The sequence below is a fragment of the Oryctolagus cuniculus genome, chromosome 6 (genome assembly GCF_964237555.1).
Source record: "Oryctolagus cuniculus chromosome 6, mOryCun1.1, whole genome shotgun sequence".
In the NCBI taxonomy this organism is placed as follows: Eukaryota; Metazoa; Chordata; class Mammalia; order Lagomorpha; family Leporidae; genus Oryctolagus; species Oryctolagus cuniculus.
The window spans coordinates 165,559,531-165,583,000 of NC_091437.1; the positions used below are offsets into that span (position 1 = coordinate 165,559,531).

The following is a 23,470-nucleotide window of genomic DNA, read 5'->3' on the forward strand; positions in this document are numbered from 1 at the left end:
ATATCCAGGGGCCAGTGCTGTGGCACAGTAGGCTAGGCCTCCGTCTGCAGTGCGGGCATCCCATCTGGGCACCAGTTGGAGTCCCGACTGCTCCACTTCCAATCCAGCTCTCCGCTATGGCCAGGGAAAGCAAGTAGAAGCTGGCCAAAGTCCTTGGGCCCCTGCCCCTGCACGGGAGACCAGGAAGAAGCTCCTGGGTTCAGATTGGCCCAGCTCTGGCAGTTGCAACCATCTGAGGAGTGAACTAGTGGATGGAAGATTCTCTCTTCTCTCTCTGCCTGTCACTCTGCCTTTCAGATAAATAAATATTAAAACAAAAAAAGTACACCTCAACTTGGTCCCACAGCTTAGCCCAGCACACAGCAGGCACCCAGTGGACACGGGCTGAGTTTCCCCCCTGGGTACGGCACTGCAGGCCTCTCCTGAGCAGGTCACTTGGGAAAGGCACTTGTCTGTCATTCAGGGGCCCCTAAGACAACCCAGGACGGGAGGAGAGGTGTCAGGGTTCTCCACGGTCTGATCCTGGGAGGGTTTGATATGCGCAGGGCTCCTGGGTGATGACGACCTGAATGACGAGCCTGCCAGGAGCGAGGAGGAGAGAAGGGACGCCCAGCCAGGCTGCCCTCACACGGACCCCGGGCTCCAGGGAGGAGCAGGAGGGTCTCTACCTGCATTTCCAGCTCCTGGGCTCGCTACCCTCGTGTCTGTTTGCCCCTCCCTAGACCGTGAGCAGATCTTTCAGAAGGCCTCCCTCAACTGAGACCAAGTAAACCAAGGACGCAAAGGTTCCACTGCACCAGAGCTTTAAAGAGCTGGGCTCACACTGGCGCCAGTGGCACAAAGCTTTCCCTACGGTAGAACGAAAACACGGGTGGTGGGGAGAGACAGGTCAGCCAAGGACTGTCCTGCGGGTGTCAGGGTTCTCGACCAGTGGCACGGGGCGGGCATCAGCCCTGACCAAGGCAGCCCCGGCTCTCTCTCGCCCGCTGCAGGTGAACCACCTAGCTAGCCTCTAGCGCTGGCTGGCTGAGGCAGAGAGGAAACCAGCGGTGGGTTCCAGACACCATGGTGTCCATGAGATCTGAGTGAACTCGTTTCTTAGGAGAGGGCCGGCTCTCTCAGCGACGTAGGGAAAGAGCCCTGGCCTTCACCGAGGGGGCAAAAGGCTGGCGTGGGTTCTACCACAGCCTCTCCCCGCTTTGAGGGGAAAGTGGCCGAGGCAAAGGACACAGAAAACAGTTGCATGCTCAAGGTGACAGCAAAAGAACAGTCGAGCAGTGCCAGCCCCCGCCTGCAGCTACCCTGCCCCCAGCACACACCTGAGCCAGGTGCCTGGCACGGTCATGCACATCCAGCAGCCACAGCCAAGACTCACATGCCCGGGAGGGACGCCGACAAGCTTCAGGTCCAGCAGGGCGCTACAGCCTCAGAGTCTCCCTGACAGTCCCTCTGTGGCAGTCTGCTGCCTCCGGAGGAACCAGGATGAATGAGGGCCCCACCAAGTCCCCCGAGCAAGTCGGTCAACCGGGATCAAACAGCACGGGTTAGGTGCTCGGAAAGCCAGAGTTACAACACTGCAGGGTTCCCCGGCTGATGGATGGATTTAGGCAGCGGAAAGTGTCTGTTTTGAAGCGAGGAGGGCTACGGGGAGGCAGCACCGGGCAATCTAGCTAAGGTTGATGCAAACCATTCTCAGCCTACCTTTTCAGACCCAACAACACACTCACAGGGCGGTAACGGTAGACAAAAAAAAAGAAAAGAAAGAAAGAAAAGAAAAAGGAAAAGAAAAAGGAACAAGCAGAAATTAGAAACACACCAGAACAGAAGTGCCTTTACCAGCTGCACACTACACGGATGAGGACTGACAGGTTCTGGCAAGGACGCCACACCAGGGGCTACTGGCAAGTCTAGAACCCCAGCCGGCCCAACCGACGCTGCACTTCCTGCGGCCACAGACGCCTCCTGCTTTCGGGCTGAGCATTCTCTCACTCTTGCGGCCAGGAGGCGCAGGCGGGAGGAAGCTTTGTTCCTAAGCCATGAAGACCAGCGCACATGGGGAACAGGAAAGGTGTTTGATTCCCTGCACCGACGCCATCAAGTCACTCCAAGTTTGTATGGCAGTCGAGCAGGGAGCATCACGGGCTGTGAGGGCAGCCTCACTCGCTGCCCATGGAGCCTCTGGCGCAGAGCTCATGTACACACCTGTCTGCTATTACCTCGGCCCTGAGAAGTGGGGACAGGCTGCTCCCTGCCCTTCCTGCAGCTGCTGTGGGGACAGAGAAACACAGCAAAGCCCAGGGCAGTGCACCTGCTACAGCTCCTCTGTGCAAGGGGTAGCCACTGCAGGGCCGCGTGGGCCTACAGCCACATGGAGGTGAGCGGGGAGGCCCCAGGCTCTGCAGTCAGAGCAGGGGCGGTGTCAGCAACGCCACGCGGTACCTGACAGGTAGGTTTCAAACCCTACCTGAGTGTGTGTCAAATGGAGGTACCCATGTAGGTCCCAGGTTGGTGGACAGGGAGATGCTACACCTTTCCCTAGCCTTAAGCCAATGTCTGCACACACTCGGGAGGGTAGGACTCAGGTGTGACTGGGGCTGCTTTGTGCCTGCCACCCCCAGGGATGGACTTGGCCTATTTCTTCTCAGTTCCATGACTCTCTGGCAGGGCAGGCCCGTGACACCATTGCATCCTCACTGCCCGTCATGGGAGATGTACACGGGGAAGGGAGGCTCCATTGCCAGGCCACGCCTGAGACCATAAAGCTGCTGAGTGGCACAGCCCTTGAGAGGGGAGCAAGTATTCACTAGTGGCCAGTGTCTCTCTCGTGCAGTGAAGCGGTGGCAGCAAGGCAAGTGGCCGAGCAGGGCCCATCTGCAGGCCTGCTGCGGAGCCACGTCTGACCTCACAGCCCAGCAGGTGGGGCCCCTGCCCTGCTCCTTTCAACGTACCGTGGCCCACAGAGACCACACACCTGCTTTGCACATGTCTGAGGACATTCCAAAAAGTTCACGGAAAATGTGTATTATGAAAAAACCCACATGGAGCCCAAATTTTTTGCACCAAAATAAACCGATCTTTTAATTCACTTTTGCATGAATAGCTTAAAGTGCCCTCATCACCAAAGGGACGTCCTTAGGAGGCCTAACACGATGACACCTGTGGACCTGGCATGGGCAGAGTGCCGGCGCGGACCACACAGCGTATTCTGCACAAGGCACAGCAACAAGGCTGAACACTGGGGTTCAAGCCACAGTGGGGCAGCGGCACCCAGCAGAAACAGACACAGGTCACATAAGCACAGGTACATCCCCAGCTCCCACATGTTAAAAAGTAAACGACGATAGCTGACATTGACTTCAACGTGTTTTATTTAACCTAATACGTGTAAAGTACTAACATTTTTACATGTTAGTGAGGTGGTCTACACTCCCTTCTCAATGGTGAGTCTCAAAATCTGGCGTGCATTCAGAACACATCTCGACTCAGACTGGTCTGGGTCCTGATGCTCAAATGCCAGAGGCCGGGGCAGGCAACGGCTAGCAGCGAAGATGCCGGCTAAGAACCCGACATCGGGTGCCTGGGTTCAATTCCCAGCTCCGGCTCCTGACCCCAGCTTCCTGCTAGTGCAGACCCTGGCAAACAGCTGTGAAGACCCTAGTTACCGGGTTCCTGGCGACTAGATTGAGTTTTCTTACTCTCAACTTCAGCCAGCCCAGATCTAGCCACAGTGGTCACAGGGGAGCAGGAGCCCCTTCTCCCCTGCTCTCCCTGAGCGTGGCCATGGCTAGAGCACAGACAGCCGCCTCAGGGAGTCCCTCAGGGAGCAGGCGCACGCACAAACCCTGAAGGGCTGTTCCCACTTGTAGTCCACATCTGAACCAGCAGACACCACTCTCCACTCTTCACTGCGAAGTCTGCCACCTGCTCATGCCTCTGACCTAAGGAAGCCGCCCACACAGCGGGGAGCCTGGGCCTCGGGTCAACTTACCTGCTGTCTGTGTCCAGCCCCACAAAGTCCTTTTTCTCAAAGGGGACGCAGAGGAGGGGGATCTTGTCCCCAGACTTGTCGGTGGCTCTATCCAGCCGCTTGGACTCAAGGACAATGAAGAGCGACTCGATGAAGTCCTCGATCCTCTTCTCCACGCTCTCGCAGGCCTCGTAGCTGGGGTAGAAGGCCACGTCGGTGCGCGGCTGCTCAGCCACCTCCCCCTGCAGCCCGAAGACAAAGAGCCGGGAGTCGTACAGCGTGGAGCCATAGATCTCCTTCTGCACGTGGAACTTCTCGAAGGTCTGCGGCCAGTCCTTGGCTGAGAAGCAGTCGGTGATGGTGATGAGGCCGACCGCTTTGCGGTGGGTCTGGAAGTCGCCCCACTCGTTGTTCTCGGGCGGGTAGTGGTGCCGATAGCGGATATAGAGCACGCGCTGGGAGTCCCGCACGCTGACCTGACTCACGGACGAGATCCTCCTGTAGATCCTGAAGAAGTTCTCCTCGGAGACGATGCCCACGGGCTGGACCACCACGAGCAGGGTCTGGTGGTCCTCCGCGCACTGCATGTAGTCAGGGACGCTCATGGTGAAGTCCCTGCCAGAGAGAAGGCGAGGTTTGAGAGCAGCAGAATGACCACCCGGGGCCACTCTGGGCGCAGAGATTCTAACCGCACCACCCGGACGGCGAGCTGAGGAGCCAGGGCCCTTCGGATTCCACGCCCGGCTCTCACAGCTCTTACCCCACACTGCCACTAAGTCCACCTCCCAGACTCAGCATTCAGCTCCTGCAGAGAGCTCCCACCACCTAGCCAGGGGCAGTGCAGCGTCAGTGCTCAAAACCGCTGAGGGGCTGGCCCGCTGGCCGTTGTGACATCTGAATTCAAAGTTGTTGCCTGTGACTGAGATCTTTTCAAGGCATCATGAAAATTCCAGGCTTCTCCATGGTGCTCTCTGATTCCAGCACGTGGCTATTCCGTGCCAGGACCTGAGTGGCCCAGATCTGATCTCTGGCATTTACATGCTTGCAACTCACACACACAAGGTCGCACTAGTGAAATTTAAAGCAGCTAGGTAGCAGACAAAAGGGGGCAGCCAGCACAGCACTGACCCAGGGGTAAGCAGACCCACTCACAAAATCAGGCCCGGGGCCGGACCCACACAGGAAAGGAACTTTGAATTCCCGCAGAGTTGCCACTGCAGAGCGGCAGGAAGAGCCGGGCTCCGGATAAACAGTCGGGGACGACGGACGATCAGTAAGGAAAAGACACACAACCCAGCTGGGCTGTGGGCAAAGCACTCTAGCAGACGTCTTGGAAGACAACACGGACGGCCACAACCCGCACAGGAAGCTGCCTCACTTCAAAGCCACAATGGCCACCGCCAAACCATGTCATATACAAACCACACCCTGTTGGTGTCTGTTCCGTGGCACTGAGCGCACTCACACCACTGTGCAACCCCACCACCACCCATCTCCAGAACTCGATCTCGTCCCTGCACCTGCTGGACATCAGCTGGCCACGCCCCCAGCCTCCCTCCCTCAGCCTCTTGCTACACTAGGTGGTGGCCTAAGTGGACCACACAGCTCTTGTCCCTCTGCGACTGCTCTTTGCACTCAAGGTTCTTCCACACCGTGGCACGGGCCAGGGTTGAATGACACTGCTTGTGTGTGCTCTGCTCATTCATTATCACGCGGCCCTGCATAGCTCCTACTTTTTGGCTTCTGTGACTAATACTGTGATGACAGGCAACGTCTGTTACGTAGGGGAGGCAGCAAGTGTCTGCAGAGATGTAGATCAAAGGGAATCCTTCTGACAGGCGGACTCAGCTTGGAAACCAACGCGGCATGTGGTAAAGGTGGGCACATGTGCTCCCCAGACCTAGCCATGCCCTCCTAGAGGAAGGCTGGTGTACAGACAGCAGGAACTAGAAACCGGCTCACAGAAGCAAGCTTGGGGGCCCTCAAACGCCCACTGGCAGAGACTGGACCAAATACACTATGATCTCTTAACAGGCGGACAAACAACGTACAGCCACACTCAGAAGCAGGTTGGCCAAGGGCAAATAAAGCAAGTTGCAGATGAACACACACACTCCAGCAGCAAACAGCTCGCTCAGTGCATTGTTCAGGGACACCTACACACGTGGTAGAGCCACAAGAGAAAAATAAATGTGGATGGTGGTACCCAGAGGGCAAGGAGGAATGCAGGGCGAGAAGCAAACAGCAAGCCTCAGCGCCGCTAGGCGGAGGATTAGCCTAGTGAGCCGCGGCGCCGGCCTGTTTTGCTGTTCTTAAAACCATATGTAAGGCTGGCGCTGTGGCTCACTAGGCTAATCCTCCGCCTAGCGGCGCCGGCACACCGGGTTCTAGTCCCGGTCGGGGTACCGGATTCTGTCCCAGTTGCCCCTCTTCCAGGCCAGCTCTCTGCTACGGCCCGGGAGTGCAGTGGAGGATGGCCCAAGTCCTTGGGCCCTGCACCCCATGGGAGACCAGGAGAAGCACCTGGCTCCTGCCTTCAGATCAGCGCAGTGCACCGGCCGCAGCGCACCAGCCGCGGCAGCCATTGGAGGGTGAACCAACAGCAAAGGAAGACCTCTCTGTATCTATCTCACTGTCCACTCTGCCTGTAAAAAAAAAAAAAAAAAAAAAAAAAAAAAAAAAAAAAAAAACCAACCACATGTGGCCAGCACCACGGCTCAATAGGCTAATCCTCCACCTGCGGCGCCAGCACACCGGGTTCTAGCCGGTCGGGGCGCCGGATTCTGTCCCGGTTGCCCCCCTTCCAGGCCAGCTCTCTGCTGTGGCCCGGGAAAGCAGTGGAGGATGGCCCAAGTACTTGGGCCCTGCACCCCATGGGAGACCAGGAGAAGCACCTGGCTCCTGCCTTCGGATCAGCGTGTTGCGCCGGCCGCAGCATGCCCGCCGCAGCGACCATTGGAGGGTGAACCAACGGCAAAAGGAAGACCTTTCTCTCTGTCTCTCTCTCTCACTGTCCACTCTGCCTGTCAAAAAAATAAAAATGTATGTAAGAGGCCAGCATCGTGGAGCTGCAGGTTAAGCCACCTCCTGCAATTGTAGTATTCCAACGGGGTGCCGATTTGCTTCCTGGCTGCTCAACTTCTGATCCAGCTCCCTGCCAATGCACCTGGGAAAAGAGCAAACAAAGGCCCAAGCACCTGGGCCCTGCCACCCACTTGGGAGACCCGGATAAAGTTCCAGGCTCCTGGCTTCAGCGTGGCCCAGCACCAACCCGTTGTAGCCATTTGGAGAGTGAATCGGTGGATGGAAGAGTTCACTCCCTCTCTCTGACTTTAAAATAAATAAATCTTTAAAAAATAAAACTGAATATATCACTAATATATATTTTAAAATATAAGTCAAAAAGGGTTTTTATTTCAAATATTATATATTAAGTACACTAGTACTGCATGCACAAATATCATATATTAGATACATTAAATACTTCGCAATTTTGTCAAGAGGTAAGAAAGGAGGAAGGTCTGACTTCAAGGAGCCCATGGTCCGGCTCGGTCAGCCAGGCAGCCTCTGTCCTCCACCCGTCAGTGAGGTTTACGCTGCTCCTTCGCAAAGCCCCAAGAGGCGCAAAACAGCAAGTGTGTCACAGACACAGCTCGGCCTGAAGCCAGGGGCAGGAAACGCTCAGGGTCTCCCAACTGAAGTAAAATGAGGACAGCAAGGAGAGTGAGCTGTCGTAAAACTAACCCCAAGTCGTAAGTGTTGACAAGTATGAACTCCCACTCCCTTTAGGTTATGCACCTCCTGGGTTTTGGTGTTAAACCATCTGTGCTCCAGGGCTGGTGCTGTGGCACAGCAGGTTAAGCCTCACCTTGATGCCGGCATCCTACGTGGGCGCCAGTTCATGTCCCGGCTGCTCTACTTCCCAAGCAGCTCCCTGCTAATGCACCTAGGAAGGCAGCAGACGGGCCAAGCGCTTGGGCCCTGCACCGCATGGGAGACCCAGACGCTCCTGGCTCCTGGCTTCAGCCTGGCCCACACACCTCCAGCCGCTGCAGCCATTTGGGGAGTGAACCAGTGGATGGAAGAGCTCTCTCTCTGTGTCCCTCCTCTCCCTCTCTCTCTGTAACCCTGCCTTTCACATAAATATTCTTTAAAAAATGTTATACTTTCACAAAAAGATGGTGAGAGGGGAAGATGGCCATTTTCTGAGCATCCTGTCTCGGCAAAAATAAAAACGGACCCTCAGCTGTCAGCCCTCCAGCCACTGGGATCTCGCTGACTTATGAAACGCCAATGACCCCTCCAGTTCTCCAGAGGCACTGAGAAACTGGAGAGGGTCACACCCATGGCACATGGGAGACCCGACGGCCACAGGCAGAGGCCACCGAGAACCAGAGCCACCCTCTTGGGAACTGTCACTCCAGATTCATGCTGTGTATCCAACGCTGTACAAACAAGCTCCACACACCTGCCCGGGCTCCTTGGGAGTCATGCCACACTGACACCACAGACACCCCAACAAACAAGCACCACGGGCCCCAGGCCCCGCCCACAGCAGCCTCAGCAACCAATTGCCACTCTAGAGAGAACCTGATACCGCTTTTGTGTCTGCCAAGAAACCACCCCAAGAGCCCCCCTTAGCCCTGGGGGGCACTCTCCACGGTTTCCATTACCTATGGTCAACCGTGGTCCACGAATAACACCTGGGAAGCTCCAGAAATAAACCATCTGTAAGTTTTCAATTACACGCTGCTGAGCAGTGAGGAAGGCCGGAGCAGCACTCGGTGAGCCACTGCACAGCTGTCTTGCTGTGGGAGCAACTACAGGGATGCCGCAGTGTTTGTGGTCTCGGTTACCCAAGCAGCCACAGTGGTGCGTGCTCAGGGAACCCTTAATTCACTTACTGATAGCTCCGAGTGCTAAGCAGAACTGCTGGCAGTTTCCGCACTGTGACTGTCGTATTTCACTGTCGGTTATTGTTATTCTCTTGTTGAGCTTCATTTAGCAACTGAGCTTTGTCACAGGCACATACACATGGCAGAACACACAGGACATGCACTAGCCATGGCTTCAGGCACCCCCGGAAGCTGAACCCTGGGGGTGAGGGGAAGGCTGTACAAACCTTACAACATAAGAAGTGTGTTTCTTCAACCTAGTAGTGCCTCAAAACGTTAAACGCAGAGAGCCAGCAGTCCTACTCCTGAGTCCTACTCAAGACCACGTGGGGGCCGTGCTGTGGTGCACTGGATTAACGCCCTGGCCTGAAGCACCGGCATCCCACGTGGGCGCAGGTTTGAGACCCGGCTGCTCCACTGCCGATCCAGCTCTCTGCTGTGGCCTGGGAAAGCAGTGGAGGATGGCCCAAGTGCTTGGGCCCTGCATCCGCATGGGAGACACGAAGGAAGCTCCTGGCTCCTGGCTTCAGATCAGCACAGCTCTGGCCATTGCTGCCAATTGGGGAGTGAACCAGTGGATGGAAGACCTCTCTCTCTCTGCCTCTCCTCTCTCTGTGTAACTCTGACTTTGAAATAAATACATCTTTAAAAAAAAAAAAAAAAAAGACCCTGTGTCCACTCCAGAAACTGGAACGTGAATACCACAACAGCATTGTTCACAATAACCAGGAAGTGGGAAAAGCAGATGTCCAGCAGGCTAAACAGACACGCAGTACTATCTCCACGCGACGGAACAGCGCTCAGCCAGCAAAAGGAGCAGAGCGCGGAGGCACCTCCCACCACGGAGGGAGCCTGAACACAGGCCACTGTGTGAAGGGAGCCAGACACAAAAGACGCGCGCTGCGTGGCTCCACGAACGCGCAGCGGCATGAACGCGCAAGCCCATAGACAGGAAGTCAGCCAGTGGCCACCAGGACGGCCATGACCGCTCACGGTGCAGAGCCTCTCCCGGGGTGACGAGTGTGCTCTGGGAGGGCAATGGCCACTCAGTGGACTGAGGCCACTGAACTGGACACTGTGGACAGTGGACATCAGGATAGCTGAACGCCATCATTTCCTGACACCTACTTTTTCCTCTACACTATTCGTCAGCCACACAATTCAAAAAGCAAACAGGGGCAGCCGAGTAGCACAGGGAGTTAAGCCGCCAATGGGAGGTGCGCGTCCCACACCAGCTGCCTGGTCCACGGACCCTGCTACCCACTACTTCCAATCCAGCCTCCTGCTAAGGGCACCATGGGAGGTAGCGCTGACGGCTCAAGGACTCGGGTCCCTGTCACCCCTGCGGGAGACCCAGATGGAGCTCCTGGCTCCCAGCTTCCGCCTGGCCCAGCCGCAGCTGTTAAAGCCCTTTGGGGAGCAAACCAGCAGATAGAAAAATCTGTCACTCTTTAAAATAAATGAAATCTTTAAAATAATAATTTAAACACATAGAATAAAACCTTGCCATCTGCAAATCATGCTCCTGGTGCCCCAACTCCATGTTCACCACAGTGGCCTGCATGGGGAGAAGCTATAGCCCACTTTTTTTTTTTTAAGATTTTATTTATTTGAAAGAAAGAGTTACAGGGAGAAGTAGACACAGACACACACAGAGAGAGAGAGAGGTCTTCCTTCCACTGGTTCACTCCCCAAACGGCTGAGCTGATCCAAAGCCAGGTGCCAGGAGCTTCTTCCGGGTCTCCCACGCGGGCGCAGGGGCCCAAGGACTTGGGCCATCTTCTACTGCTTTCCCAGGCCACAGCAGAGAGCTGGATCGGAAGTGGAGCAGCCGGGACTCGAACTGGCACCCATATGGGATGCGGCACCCACTGAGCCCCAGCGCACTTCTCAAAGCATCAGCAGGTGTACGGCACAGCAGGTAAGACCCAACGGAGATTCCCACCTCCCGTATCCCAGGGCCTGGCTCAGCTTCCACCGTCCAGCGTCCTGCTGTAGCAGCTGGTGCCGGCTCCTGCCACGCCCCCTGGGAGACCTGGACTGGGTTCCGCCTCCCGCTTCCAGGGGACTGAACTCTGCCTTTCCCATCAAATAAACATTCAAGGAAGAACACAGATCTCCCAGGCTCACGCCCAGCGATTCTGATTCCTCAGGTCTGCCAGCAGTCAGTGCACGAACCTACTTTTAAAAATAAATACTAAAGGACGGTGCCGGGTTTAAAGTGCGTTCCAACGGCTGAGTTTCGCATCTCCAGCCCGTCGCCGTGAGCGGACGCTGAGAGAGCGCACAGCGCACCCTAACGAGCGGAAACTCCGCGTTCCCCGCGTCTACGCGCACAGGGTGCGCTGTGGACGCGACCTCAGCGGGACGACTCGCGGTGGACACTGAAGGCCCGGGGCCGCTAGTGGCCACCGCCAGGCCAGCACACGAAAGGCGCGAAGGAGCCTCCGGGCAGCGGCAGCGGCGGGGACCCCGGGCCCCCCGCGCGGGGTCGGCGGGCAGGGGGCGTCGGCGCTGCAGGCTGTCCCGGGAAGAAGCCGGCGGCCGCAGAGCGCCAGGAGGCGGAAGAGCGGAAAGGGTACGACCGCCTCGGACCAGAGAGCCCAGGCCGTGCGGGGCCCGGGGCAGGTGTGGGCACGGCCCTGGACAGGTGCACACAGGGCGCGAGGCAAAGGGAACGGGGCCTGAGGCAAGCGCGAGCTGGCCCCGCGGGGCGGGCGGACCCGGCCAGGTGTGGGCTGGGCGAGCCCCGCAGCCGGACACACCGCCCTCCCGCTGCCGGCCCGGACCCCCAGGCCGGGAGCCCCCCGGGTTGCACTTACACAGCCGGTGGCCCCGGGCCCGGAGCGGGAGCCAACGGCCTGGCGGGCAGCGGGTCCGGGCAGCCTCTACAGCCGCTTCCCCGCCTCAGCACTGGAGCTCCCGGCAGGCGGCGGCGCCGGCGCTACTACCGCGCGTGCGCGGAGGCTGGCCCCGGGCCGCGATCCGCGCCGGGGTTTGTGGGAGGTCGGGGCGGAAGCGCGCGAGGGAGGCGAGGGGTGGGGAGGACGGTGACGCGGAGCGCGGGGGCGGCTGCTGCTCCCTGGGCCCGCCCTTTCTCCTGGCCTCCCGCCGACCCCTCCGGCGCCCCTCGCATCCCAGAGCCGAGCGGGCATCCCAGAGCCGAGCGTCGGGGTGCGAGTGCCGGCGCCGTCTCCGATACAGCCCGGAGGCCGCGGCTAAGGGCTCGGGTTCTGGGGTCCCCGCCGCCCCCGTGGGCAGCCTGGTTGGATGGCCCCTGCGCCCAGGGTCGGGCTGTGGCGGGCCTCAGAACCAGAGCAAGGAGACCTCTGTGCGCGCTTTCCAAAGCAAAAGATAGATAGATATATAGATAAAGCCTTTTTAAAGCCGCCTCCCCAAGAACTCCTGCGGCAGAGCGCCCGCAAGCCCCCGCCCCCTGTCCGGGTGTGCCTCCTGGACACGCCGGGGGTCCGCCGGTGCGGTAGCTGGCATCGCCAGCAGGTGAGAGGGCCCAGGGACCCAGCTCCCGGGCTGGGGCGGGCCCAGGGTACGACGCGAGCGAGAAAGAGGCTGCCTCCCCCGTGTGCTTTCATCACTCTTTGGATCTCTCACCACATGCGTGGGTTTTATTTTCCCATTAAAAATGCCTTTTGGAAAGTTGTTGGACAGGAGTGACCCCTCAGCAGGCGCAGCAGTGGGAAAATCTTCGGAGGCAGTGGTTTTTTGCTTTAGGCCAGCAAGCGTTTATGGACTCTCTGCTGTGTAGCCAACGCTGTTTTATGGCGTATTTTATTATTCATGTTGTCTATAAAATAATAATATGCTAGCCCTCATCCCTGCCCAGGGCCAGTGGGAGAACAATTGAGTTTTTGTTGGCTTGTTTTCTGAGGAGCAGGGAGGAGCTGTAAACAAAGCAGGTCCCTGGGGAACAGTGGGGAGACCAGGGCCTCAGGGCTGAGGACCAGGACCACCCAGAGGGCGGGCGGCTGCCGCTGGTGCTGGGCTGGACAGGGGTGGGGGGAGAGAGGCATCTTCCCAGTCCACCACGGACACAGATCTGTGCTCAGCTCACGGCCCTCTGAGAGCCAAGGTAGAGCCTGCTTGAGCACTGAGGGGTGGGCACAAGGATGCACGCAAGCAAGTGGCGGGAGCCGCGTGGCCCCGTGGTTGTATGCCCCCCCAGTTCTTGCCAGTCCTGTTCTCTCTATAAATGGGGAGCACTGGGCCTTGGGCACCGCGTTGCCCTGTGTCCCACCCTCCTGCTGGCTGGGCCTTGTCCTCCCAGCACACGGGGGGCGGGGCTCCTGTTGTGGCCTCTTCAAGGAGGACGCAGAGGCTCAGGGTGGAGGAGGGCTTGCTCAGCTCGCCACCGTCCCGCCAGGGCGTCCCGATGGGTCTCGCGGCTCTCGCATTTCCCAAGCATCTCTCCTCTGCACGTTGAAGACTCAAAGACGATTCAGACCTGTCCCAGGAGTTTGTAGACAGCTGGGGCTGCAAGGGACCTCTAAACAAGGTCCAGCAGCAGACCCACACCAGGTCCCTCTGCAAGAGACAGGAGAAAGCTGCTGTGACAAACTGCCATCCATCAGCCGCATGCCTGAGATAGCAGGCATGCCGACCTCGCGGGTCTGAGACTGGAGCCTGACACGGTCAGGTCTGGTGAGGCTGCCGGACTCCCCCCGTGGCTGGCTCACCAGCCTCTTCCCACACCGTCTCTGCGGATCCCCCTGTGGCTGGATCACCGACTTCTCATGCCTTCCCCTGGATCCTCCCATGGCTGGCTCCCCAGATCCCCCGTGGCTGGCTCACCGGCCTCTTCCCACACCGTGTCCCCAGATCTCCCCGTGGCTGGCTCACCGGCCTCTTCCCACACCGTGTCCCCAGATCCCCCCGTGGCTGCTTCACCGGCCTCTTCCCACACCGTCTCTGCAGATCCCCCCGTGGCTGGATCACCGACTTCTCATGCCTTCCCCTGGATCCTCCCATGGCTGGCTCCCCAGATCCCCCGTGGCCGGATCACCAGCTCTTCCTGTCAAGGCACTGATCCCACTCAGGAGGCCCCGTGCTCACGACCTAAGCACCTGCTAAAGGCCCCACGCCACACCGTCACACAGGGGACTGAATTCAGCCCTGTATGGGGACGGGACACACACATTCAGCTCACGACAAACTTTATCGGAAAATTCTCCAGGACACCGAGCCAGAAGCCACCTCCCTGAAACACTCAGGCCATCTCACAAAGAACAGGACTGCGGCTGGCACGGTGGTGCAGCAGGTCAAGCTGTCCCCTGCACTACCAGCACCCCGCAACTGAGTGCCCGTTCCAGTCCCCGCTGCTCCCTGCTAACGTGCCTGGGAAAGCTGCGGAAGATGGTGTAAGTCCTTGGGCCCTTGCCACCCATGTGGGAGACTCAATGGGACTCCAGGATCCTGGCTTTGGCCTGGCCCAGCCCTGGCTGTTTTGGACATTTGGGGAGTGGACCAGCAGATGGAAAATCAGTCTTTCTGACTCTGCCTTTCAAATAAACAAATTCTTTAATAAAATTAAAAGAGAATCATCTCAAGTTTAACAAATCAGGCTGGTGCTATGGCGTAGCAGGTAAAGCTGCCACCTGCAGTACTGGCATCCCATATGCACACTGGTTTGAGACCCCGCTGCTCCACTTCTGATCTGGCTCTCTGGCCTGGGAAAGCAGTAGAAGATGGCCAAGTGCTTGTGCCTCTGTGCCTGCGTGAGCTCTTGGCTCCTGGCTTCAGATCAGCCCAGCTCTGGCTGCTGCAGCCATGTGGGGGGAGTGAGCCAGCAGATGGAAGACTTTCTCTCCCCCTCTCTGCCTTTCAGATAAATCCTAAATAAATAAATAAAACAATGAAGACACTGAAATTTAAAAATAAAAAGTGCAGGCCAAAGCCCCTGCTTCAACTGAACCTAACTACATGAATACCAGTAAACAGATAATCACTTCATAAGGATAAGGCTGTTTAGGATGAAAGAAAAAATTATGGGGTTGGCATTGTGGCGCAGTGAGTCCAAGTCCCCACCTGGGATACTAACATCCCATACGGGCACTAGTTCAAGTCCCGGCTGCTCCAATTCTGATCCAGCTCCCTGCTAATGCACCTGGGAAAGCAACAGAAGATGGCCCACATCATTGAGCCCTGCACCCATGTGGGATAACTGGATGGAGTCCCAGGCTCCTGGCTTCAACCTGGCCCAGCTCTGGCTGTTGTGGCCATTTGGGGAATGAACCAATGAACGGAAGCTTACTCTCCCCCTCTCTATAACTCTGCCTTTCAAATAAATAAGTCTTTAAAAAAAAAGTTTGAGAAAGTGAAATGAGACAGAGTGGGTCAAATTGTCACATGCTACTCTCATAGTTTTGGAATACAGTGAATATGCCTTTATTTCCTAGGATAATTCCTGTTGATGGTTTCCTTGCCACAAGGTGTTCCCACTGGGACAGTGTTGTGGCGTAGTGGGTTAAGCCCCTTGCTGGGAGGCTGGCATCCCCTGTGGACACCAGTTTGTGTCCCAGCCGCTGCACTCCCGATCCAGCTCCCTGCTAATGCACCTGGGAAAAGCAGCAGAGAGGGTGGCTAATGCAGGAGACCCACATGAAGCTCCTGGCTCCTGGCTTCAGCCTGACCCAGCCCGGCTGATGTGGTCCTATCTGGGGAGTGAACCAGCGGATAGGAAGTTCTCTCTGTCTCTCCCGCTCTCTAAATCTGCCTTTCAAATAAAGAAAGAAATCTTTAAAAAGTGTCCAGGTTGGGTGATATAATCAGCCCTCTTTGGGCAAAAGCCCGCCCCCTTAGGGGCTCTGATCCACACCAGCACCCCCCCACACCCCCGCAGAGGGACCTTCCACCTGCGAGCCCACCAGGGTGCCTGTCCACAGGGCCGGGAGCACCTGGACCTTCCTGGCTCACAGGGCTCACTGGCTGACCACCACTCAGCCACAGCCACTTGGATAAAGCTTGAGATCTCCTCCCTCAAAACAACACGGGAAGGCAGCTACGCCTATGGGACTCCCACCCTCAGCTTTTTTTTTTTTTTTTTTTTTTTTTTGCCAGGCAGAGTTAGACGTTAGACAGTGAGAGAGAGACAGAGAAAGGTCTTCCTTCCGTTGATTCACTCCCCTAATGTCTGCTACGGCTGGCTCTGCACCGATCCGAAGCCAGGAACCAGGTACTTCCTCCTGGTGTCCCATGCGGGTGCAGGCCCAAGCACTTGGGCCATCCTCCACTGCCTTCCCGGGACACAGCAGAGAGCCGGACTGGAAGAGAAGCAACCAGAACCGGTATGGGGAACGGCCGGCCATGGCCCAGGGAAGCCTGCAGAAATCATCTGGCCCTGCCAAGGCCGAGTGCAGGAAGGTAAACCTACAAGGCAGGCAGATTTCCTTACGTTGATAACTTTCATGGTCTGCGAGTGATGTTACAGAAGTAGCCAAATGGCTCTTCCCAGGGGGAAAAGAAAAGTTTCCAGGCAGTGGAGGGTGGCCCAAGAGCTTGGACCCTGCACCCGCATGGGAGACCAGGGAGAAGCACCTGGCTCCTGACTTCGGATCGGCTCAGCACCGGCCACAGCGGCCATTTAGGGGGTGAACCAACGGAAGGAAGACCTTTGTCTCTCTCTCTCTCTCTCTCTCTCTCTCATTGTCTAACTCTATCTGTCAAATAAAAAATAAAAATAAAAGTTTTCCAGCCCTGCCTTAGAATTATTGACTCCAGGGACAGGGGGCGCTGTGGGCAGCAGTGCAGCTGCTAACCCACCTGGGAGGCAGCAGGCGGCAGCCCCAGCCCTCGGGCCCCCGCCACCCACGAGGAAGACCGGATGGCGTTCCAGGCTCCTGCCCCCGGCCTGGCCCAGCACCAGCCAGCGCGGGACAACGACGGGCCAGGGAGGGACGGAGCGCGAGGCGGCCGCGGGGCCCGGAGGCCGGGACGCCGGGACAGGCCCCCGAGGGCTGTCACTGCAGACTCGGACGGAGAGGGGCAGCGCTGGAGGGCTCCGCACCCCGGCGCCCCGCGCCCGCTCACACTCCGAGTACGCCCGGTGCTGGGCCCTACGCAGTAGGGGCCACCGGTCCAGGGCATGAATGAACCAGTGAATGAATGGGAATCCGACGCCCGCCACCAGGACCCAGGGGGCCGGCCCCTCTAGCCGACCAATCAGCGCCTTCGCCCGCCGGCCCCGCCCATCGCGTCACGATTCCCTCCGGCTGCCCGGAAATCCCGGAGCAGTGGTGTTCCCCGAGGCGGGAGTGCGCATGCTCTAGGGGCGGCGGCAGCGAGGCATCATTTTCCCGCGGCGCCTAGGGGGCGGATTTCAAAGCGATTGGCTAGGGAGACGGAAGCCAAGCTCCACCTGCTACCCCGGCGTGGCTCCTATCGCAGAACGGGGGACTCCTCTTGGCCAGCCCTTCCCCAGCGCCGTCCCCACCCCGACCTCACGGTCCCGATCGGAACCAATCCTCGACCGGGCCGACATGCGAGGGGAACGACCGGAAGTGACACGCGAGAGCGCGCACGAGCGGAAGGAGAGGGGCCCGGGGCCTGTTGCCCTGGAAACCGGGCTCCCAGCGTGCGTCGCGCGTGCGTCACGGCTGCGTTGGTGGGGCCGGCGCGGGGATGGCGGGCGGGGCCGCTGCGGGCCGGAAGGGGCCTGAGGGCGGGGCTGGTGTGAAGCCGGACCGTGAGCGGAGTGACCCGCGAGGTCGCTGCCGCCGCGTCCTCCCGGGCTCCTGCCCGCCGCCGCCTCCGCGCGGGCCTGTCCCCGCGGTTCCCCCGAGCGCTCCCCCGTGACAGAAAGGGCCCTCCGTTCCCTGTCACTCTTCTGAGTGGGGCGGCCCCCAGTTCTCGCCGAGGGCCGCCTTTCCTTGGGGAGCCCCTGGCGGGGGCCTTCTCGGGCGCGGGAAGTTGGCGCCGACCCTCGAGGGAGTTCTGCCCCGGCCTTGGTCCACGCTCATCGTCCTGCCTTTTTACCGCGTTTGTGTCAGCAGGCCCGCGGTGTGCCTCTGTGAGACAGCGGATTTATTTGAAAGGGTTACGGAGAGAGGCGTCCATCCGCTGGGTCACTCTCCCAATGGCCGCAGGGCCAGGCCTGGGCCTCCGGGAGCCAGGAGCGCCTTCCGGGCCTCCCTCGCAGGTGCAGGGGCCCCGGCAGCTGGGCCGCCCTCCACTGCTCTCCCAGACCGTCGGCAGGGGCTGGATGAGAAGTGGAGCGGCCGGGGCTCGAACTGAGGCCGAGACTACAAAAGGGTGGACCAGCGCAGAATTCGAGAGAAGCAGGGCCGGGGCGAGCGGAGGGGGCTGCGGTTCCCCCAGTGGCCGCCAGAGGCCGGACGAGGCCAGGCCGCTCCTGCTCCGCAAACCCGGATTCGGGCTCGGTGGGCTGCGAAGCCCAGGACTCCTCCATGGCAGGGGAGCCGGGACCGCTGAGTCCCGCAGGTGCGCAGTAGGCTGAAGATGAGCGGGAATCCACTGCGTTGGCAGAGGCTGTTGTTGGAGCCTGGTGATTGAAGAGTTCGTGTTGCATTGTGTTACACACACAGTAACATAGTAATCCAACCCATGTTGTGTATACTATACCAAATTGTTATGTTATGGGGCCGGTGCTGTGGTGCAGAGGGTTAAGCCCAGCCCATAGGAGTCGCCGCGTGGATCCAGCTCCCTGCTCAGGCGCCTGGGAGAGAGAGCATCGGAAGACGGCCCAAGTGCTTGAGCCCCTGCCACGCATGCGGGAGACCCAGATGGAGTTCCAGGCTCCTGGCTTTGACCTGGCCCGTTTGGGGAGAGATTTCTCCCTCTCCTTCTGCACTGTGCCTTTCAAATAAATAAAATAAATCTTTAAAAATTGTTACATTATGGCTGGCGCTGCAGCTCACTAGGCTAATCCTCTGCCTGCGGCGCCAGCACCCCAGGTTCTAGTCCCAGTCGGGGCATCGGATTCTGTCCCGGTTGTTCCTCTTCCAGTCCAGCTCTCTGTGGTGGCCTGGGAAGGCAGTGGAGGATGACCCAAGTGCTTGGGCCCTGCACCCGTGTGGGAGACCAGGAGAAGCACCTGGCTCCTGGCTTCGGATCAGCGCAGCACGCTGGCCGCAGCAGCCATTGGTAAAGGCTTACCTTCCAATGGTAAAGGAAGACCTGTCTCTCTGTCTCTCTCACTGTCCACTCTGCCTGTAAAAAAAAAAAAAAAATTGTTTCATCTTGATGAATCAAGATACTGCTTTTTGTATATCGAATAGTACAGCATCCAGGCCACATCTTGAACGGAAAGACCGAAGCTTCGCAGCCCAGCTGTGATGCTCCTGCCATCAGGAAACTGGGCAACCAAGATGAGGGAAGACTGACGGGCCAGGTCAGGCCAAAGAAGAAAGAGGGTGAGCCGACACCTGCGACGCCAGCATCCCATCTGGGCGCCAGTTCTAGTCCCCGCTGTTCCATTTCTGATCCAGTTCCCTGTTGACATGCCTGGGAAAGCAGTGGGACACAGCCCAAGTGCTTGGGCCCCTGCACCCAAGTGGGAGACCAGGATGAAACTTCTGGAACGACACACGACCCTGCGCTGTTCTTTTGTCTGCTCGGCCCTCCCCGGGTTTGCTGCTGGTTCTTCCCGGGTTGGCTGCTGTCCCTTCCACCTCCGTGGAAGGGCGGTGCCCCCTGCCACTTTCCCCACTTCCGCGGGGGAGCGGCACACCGCCGGCCGGCTCTCTCGGGGGCTGTACAGATGTTCCCCTTAGATGTTCCTGGTGCATGCCGTCTCTCTCCTCCTTTATAGTCCTCTTCCGCCAATCCCAACTCTGCTACCCACACGCCGAGTACGCTGCTCTCCTCCAATCAGGAGCAGGATCAGCTCCTGCAGGTTATTGGTCGAACTGGAGGCAGCTGCGTAGAAGCTGTTTACTCCTCTCCCAGCGCCATATTGTGGGAGAGCAGATGCATAGAATAAGTCTTAATTCCAGTAACTTAGTCTAGTCCGAGTTGCTCCCCACAAGAGCCCTTCCTTCCTCTTCTGGGAAGCCTGCCCTGACTGCCCACAGACAGGAGTAGGCGCTGTGTCTGCGCTGGGCAAGTGCAGCCCTTCCCTGGCTAGCATTCCTTAAAAACAGGGCAACAACTACACGGTACGAGACTGTGTGAGAGGTCGCCCGAAAGCCAGGGGCAACTTAAGGTGCACGGAGGGCTGCACAGGGTTTAGGGGATACTGTGCCTTGCTATGGACGGGACGGGAGCACCCACGGATTTGTCTTCGAGGTGGGTCCTGGAAGCAGCCCCTGTAGACGTGAGACAGAGGCTGTGCGCCGTGCTTGGGGCTCAGCTGCCGCCACTTCTCCCTCCCCTAAGATCCGCCCACCCCCAGACTCTGGCTGAGTGAGCTCACAGCTCCCCTTGCCCTTCTGCATGGGGAGCAGGACCAGGTCAACATGGCGTTGTAAATGAGTAGACAGAGAAATGGGATACAGCTCGGGAAAGCAATGGGTCAGAGCCCTGGTGATGACACAAGGACCCCAGGGGCATCAGGGGACTAAGTAGCCTGCTCCCGACGTGAAACTGCCCCATCCTATCAGCGCACGACGCCAGGAAGGCTACTGTGTACCGAACAATGGCAATCCGGCAGACCCTCGCCTACGATCTGCAAACTAGGTTTGCTGGCTCGCTCACCTCCAGAGGTGCCACGGGAGCATCGCGCTGGGCCCAGCCAGGTCAGAGAGAGTCTGCCCCAGCTAAGGAGAAGCTGCAGAGAGATGTCCCCGGCCCAGCTCGGTCACGGCATTCCCCGGGCCCTGTGTGTGTGGCCATCTGAACGTTGGGCAAGGCTATCAGCTGTTGAACTTGGAAAACAAACACAGAGGGAGGGACAGCACCCAGAGTTGCCCTTCTGCTCTGTGAGAGAAACAGACGACAGCAGCAAAGCATTAGAAGATGGGCAGCGCGGGACCAGTCCGGGTGAGCACATCTGACCCAGGGCACAGACAGCAACTGTCTAGGGCCCTGCACCCACATGGGAGACCTAGAGGAAGCACCTAGCTCCTGGCTTCGGATCGGCGCAGCACTGGCCTTAGCGGCCATTTGGGGAGTGAACCAACAGAAGGAAGACTTTTCTCTCTGTCTCTCCTTCTCACTGTCTATAACTCTACCTGGCAAATAAAAAAATAAAATAAAATAAAAACATGAGTCATAGGGCTGGCACTGTGGTGTATTGGATTAAGCCACCACCTGCTGTGTGGCTTTAAAAAGCTTTCAAAAAAGGGGGCGGGGCTGAGAGGAAATGGACGCTCACAATGCAGATATCTGGGAAAGGAAAAAATGAAAAATTTTTACAATTCAGTAACAGGAAGGCGAACAATAAAGTGACCAATGAAATCGCAAGCAGGGGTGAACATTTGACTTTGTGGTTAAGACAACCACAGCCCTGTGCCTGAGTTCGAGACCCACCTGCAGCTCAGGCTCTGACGGCGGCTTCCTGCAATGCAGACCCTGGCAGACTGCGGGGATGGCTCAATTATCTGGGTTCTTCTTAACCATGTGGGAGACCTGGATTGAGTTCCTGGCTCCTGGCTTCAGTCTCCGCCCAGCCCTGGCCATCATGGGTGTTTGAGGAGTGAACCAGTGTATGCGTGGCTTCTCTCTTTCTCTTTTTCTCTCTTTCTCTCTCTCTCTCTTTCAAATAAAATGAAAACAAAAGTACAGTAAAAAGTAGGCAACATATTGGAGCAGCCATTCCACACACCCACAGCAGGGGCATAAGGAATTCTCAACATCCGGGAAACACATACGGACGCTGGGGTCAGGCTCCCCGGAGCCCTCCCCCCAGAAGCCCTCAACCCTGGCCCCTCCTTTCCAAGGCCTGCACCACCCAGTCCCAGCAGAAATCCTGCCACGTCGGGTCAGTGAGAACTCCCCGCCCTCAGCAAGGGTCTGCATTAGGTGGTTTCACAAGAACCCCCCACCTCTGACCCCTCTGCTTAGCCATTTCCCGTCTACCACCCCAGCACCTGCTTGCTGGTCCCCCGCCCCAGCCGTCTGTCTGCCCGCGGTGAGCCGACCTCTGTCCTTTAGGGAGAGGTTGCTATCGCTAGAGCGGTCTTGGGCCCACAGTTAGGCAGCCCTCGGCGTTCACTTCAGTGCTAGCGCGGACAAGGCTGCCCGGCGTTCACTTCAATGCTAGCGCGGACAAGGCTGCCCGCACGTGTTGGTAAGGATGCAGGGACTGAACACAGCTCAGCACAAACGCTTCGGGCTGAGGCCCACGTGGGCGGGGAAAGGGGCAATGAGAGCCGCGGATCCGCGTGCGTGTCGCGGTCGGCTGACAGGGAAGGGAAGGCTTGTGGACTCCACTGATGGGAGACTCGGGAAGAGACAGCCAACCCCAGTGGACAGAAAGCCTCAGGTCAGACTTGGCCAGGAGAGACTCGGGGCCTTCCGCCCAGGGATGAGGATGGCCACTGCTCAGTTACGGTGGTGGTTTCACAGGTCTGGCCACTCACCACGCCTCCTTGCAGCTTACTTTCAAAACAGGTGCATTTTGTTATCTGTAATGATGTATTTGATAAAGAAGATGTAAGACGGACACCTGTCTAACTGAACTCCTCAAGGAAGGAAGCAGCAGGATAACGGAGCTGCTCCCAAGGAGGGTATTAGAGAAAAGCAATAACCCAGGAAAAAGAATGCAAAGCAAATACAAAACAGAGCTCTAGGCTGCAGCCTGCAGGCTTCGCATTTGCAACTCCACGGGACAAAACTCATTTGCCTTGTTGTAGCTCCAGTCATCCCGATCAACGTCAACTTTCCAGAACTTGGCACCTGTCCTTACTCGTCTGTAAGAGCCCCAAGTTGGGGTTGGTGTTGTGTAACAGGCTAAGCCGTCACCTGCAGCGCCGGCATCCCACAAAGGCGCCAGTTCATGTCCCGGCTGCTCTGCTTCTGACACAGCTCCCTGCTGATGCTCCTGGGAAAGCAGTGGAAGATGCCCAGGTGCTTGGGCCCCTGCACCCACGTGGGAGACCTGGAAGAAGCTCCTGGCTCCTGGCCTCAGCCTGGCCCAGGCCTGGCCATTGCTGCCATTTGGGGAGTGAACCAGCAGATGGAATCTCTCTCTCTCTCTCTCTCAAATAAACAAAATAAATCTAAGGGCTCCAAGTTACGCCATCAGACACAACCCTAACGCATGCCCAGTGGGGCTCTGAAGAGCCTGTCGTCCCGTGGCCTCATCTGTGAGCTCTGGATGCTTTCCCCAAGCTTGGAGTTTTTGAGAAGTGGGAGGAGCGAGCTGGGAAGCAAACCGTCTCCCGAGCCTGCACTCCCCTTCGTATCCCTGGCAGGAGACAGGTGTGGGAGGACCCCTGCTCTCCCTCTGCTCGCCGAGACTCCGTCTCACATTTCACATGACGTCAGCAAGGAAGACCTGGAAAATGTTGCTTCTGACAGATCAGTGTTCTGGATGCATGTCACTCATACAGTAGAAAACCATAATGCTAACCCTGACCCTAACCCTAATCCCAAATGCTAACCCTGACCCTAACCCAACCCCAAATGCTAACCCTGACACTACACCCTAACCCTAAGCCCACCCCAAGTGCTAACCCTCACACTACACCCTAAT

At 58.0% G+C, this 23,470-nt stretch overlaps 1 protein-coding gene across 2 annotated transcripts in view; it reads right to left on the bottom strand.

Annotated features, from left to right (window-relative positions):
• Positions 1-11,819, bottom strand: part of TRAPPC9 (trafficking protein particle complex subunit 9) — a 562,730-nt gene extending 550,911 nt beyond the window's left edge. The window contains exons 1-3 of one of the 2 annotated variants that reach the window (XM_070075537.1): positions 11,685-11,819; positions 3,989-4,582; positions 1,702-1,722 (exon numbers count right to left, since the gene is read on the bottom strand). In XM_070075537.1, the coding sequence (XP_069931638.1) occupies positions 1,702-1,722; positions 3,989-4,572 (605 nt within the window). In that variant the 5' untranslated portion in view covers positions 4,573-4,582; positions 11,685-11,819. The remainder of the gene's footprint in view (positions 1-1,701; positions 1,723-3,988; positions 4,583-11,684) is intronic. The other variant, XM_070075538.1, reaches the window with a different exon arrangement.
• Between the last annotated feature and the right edge of the window lie 11,651 nt (positions 11,820-23,470).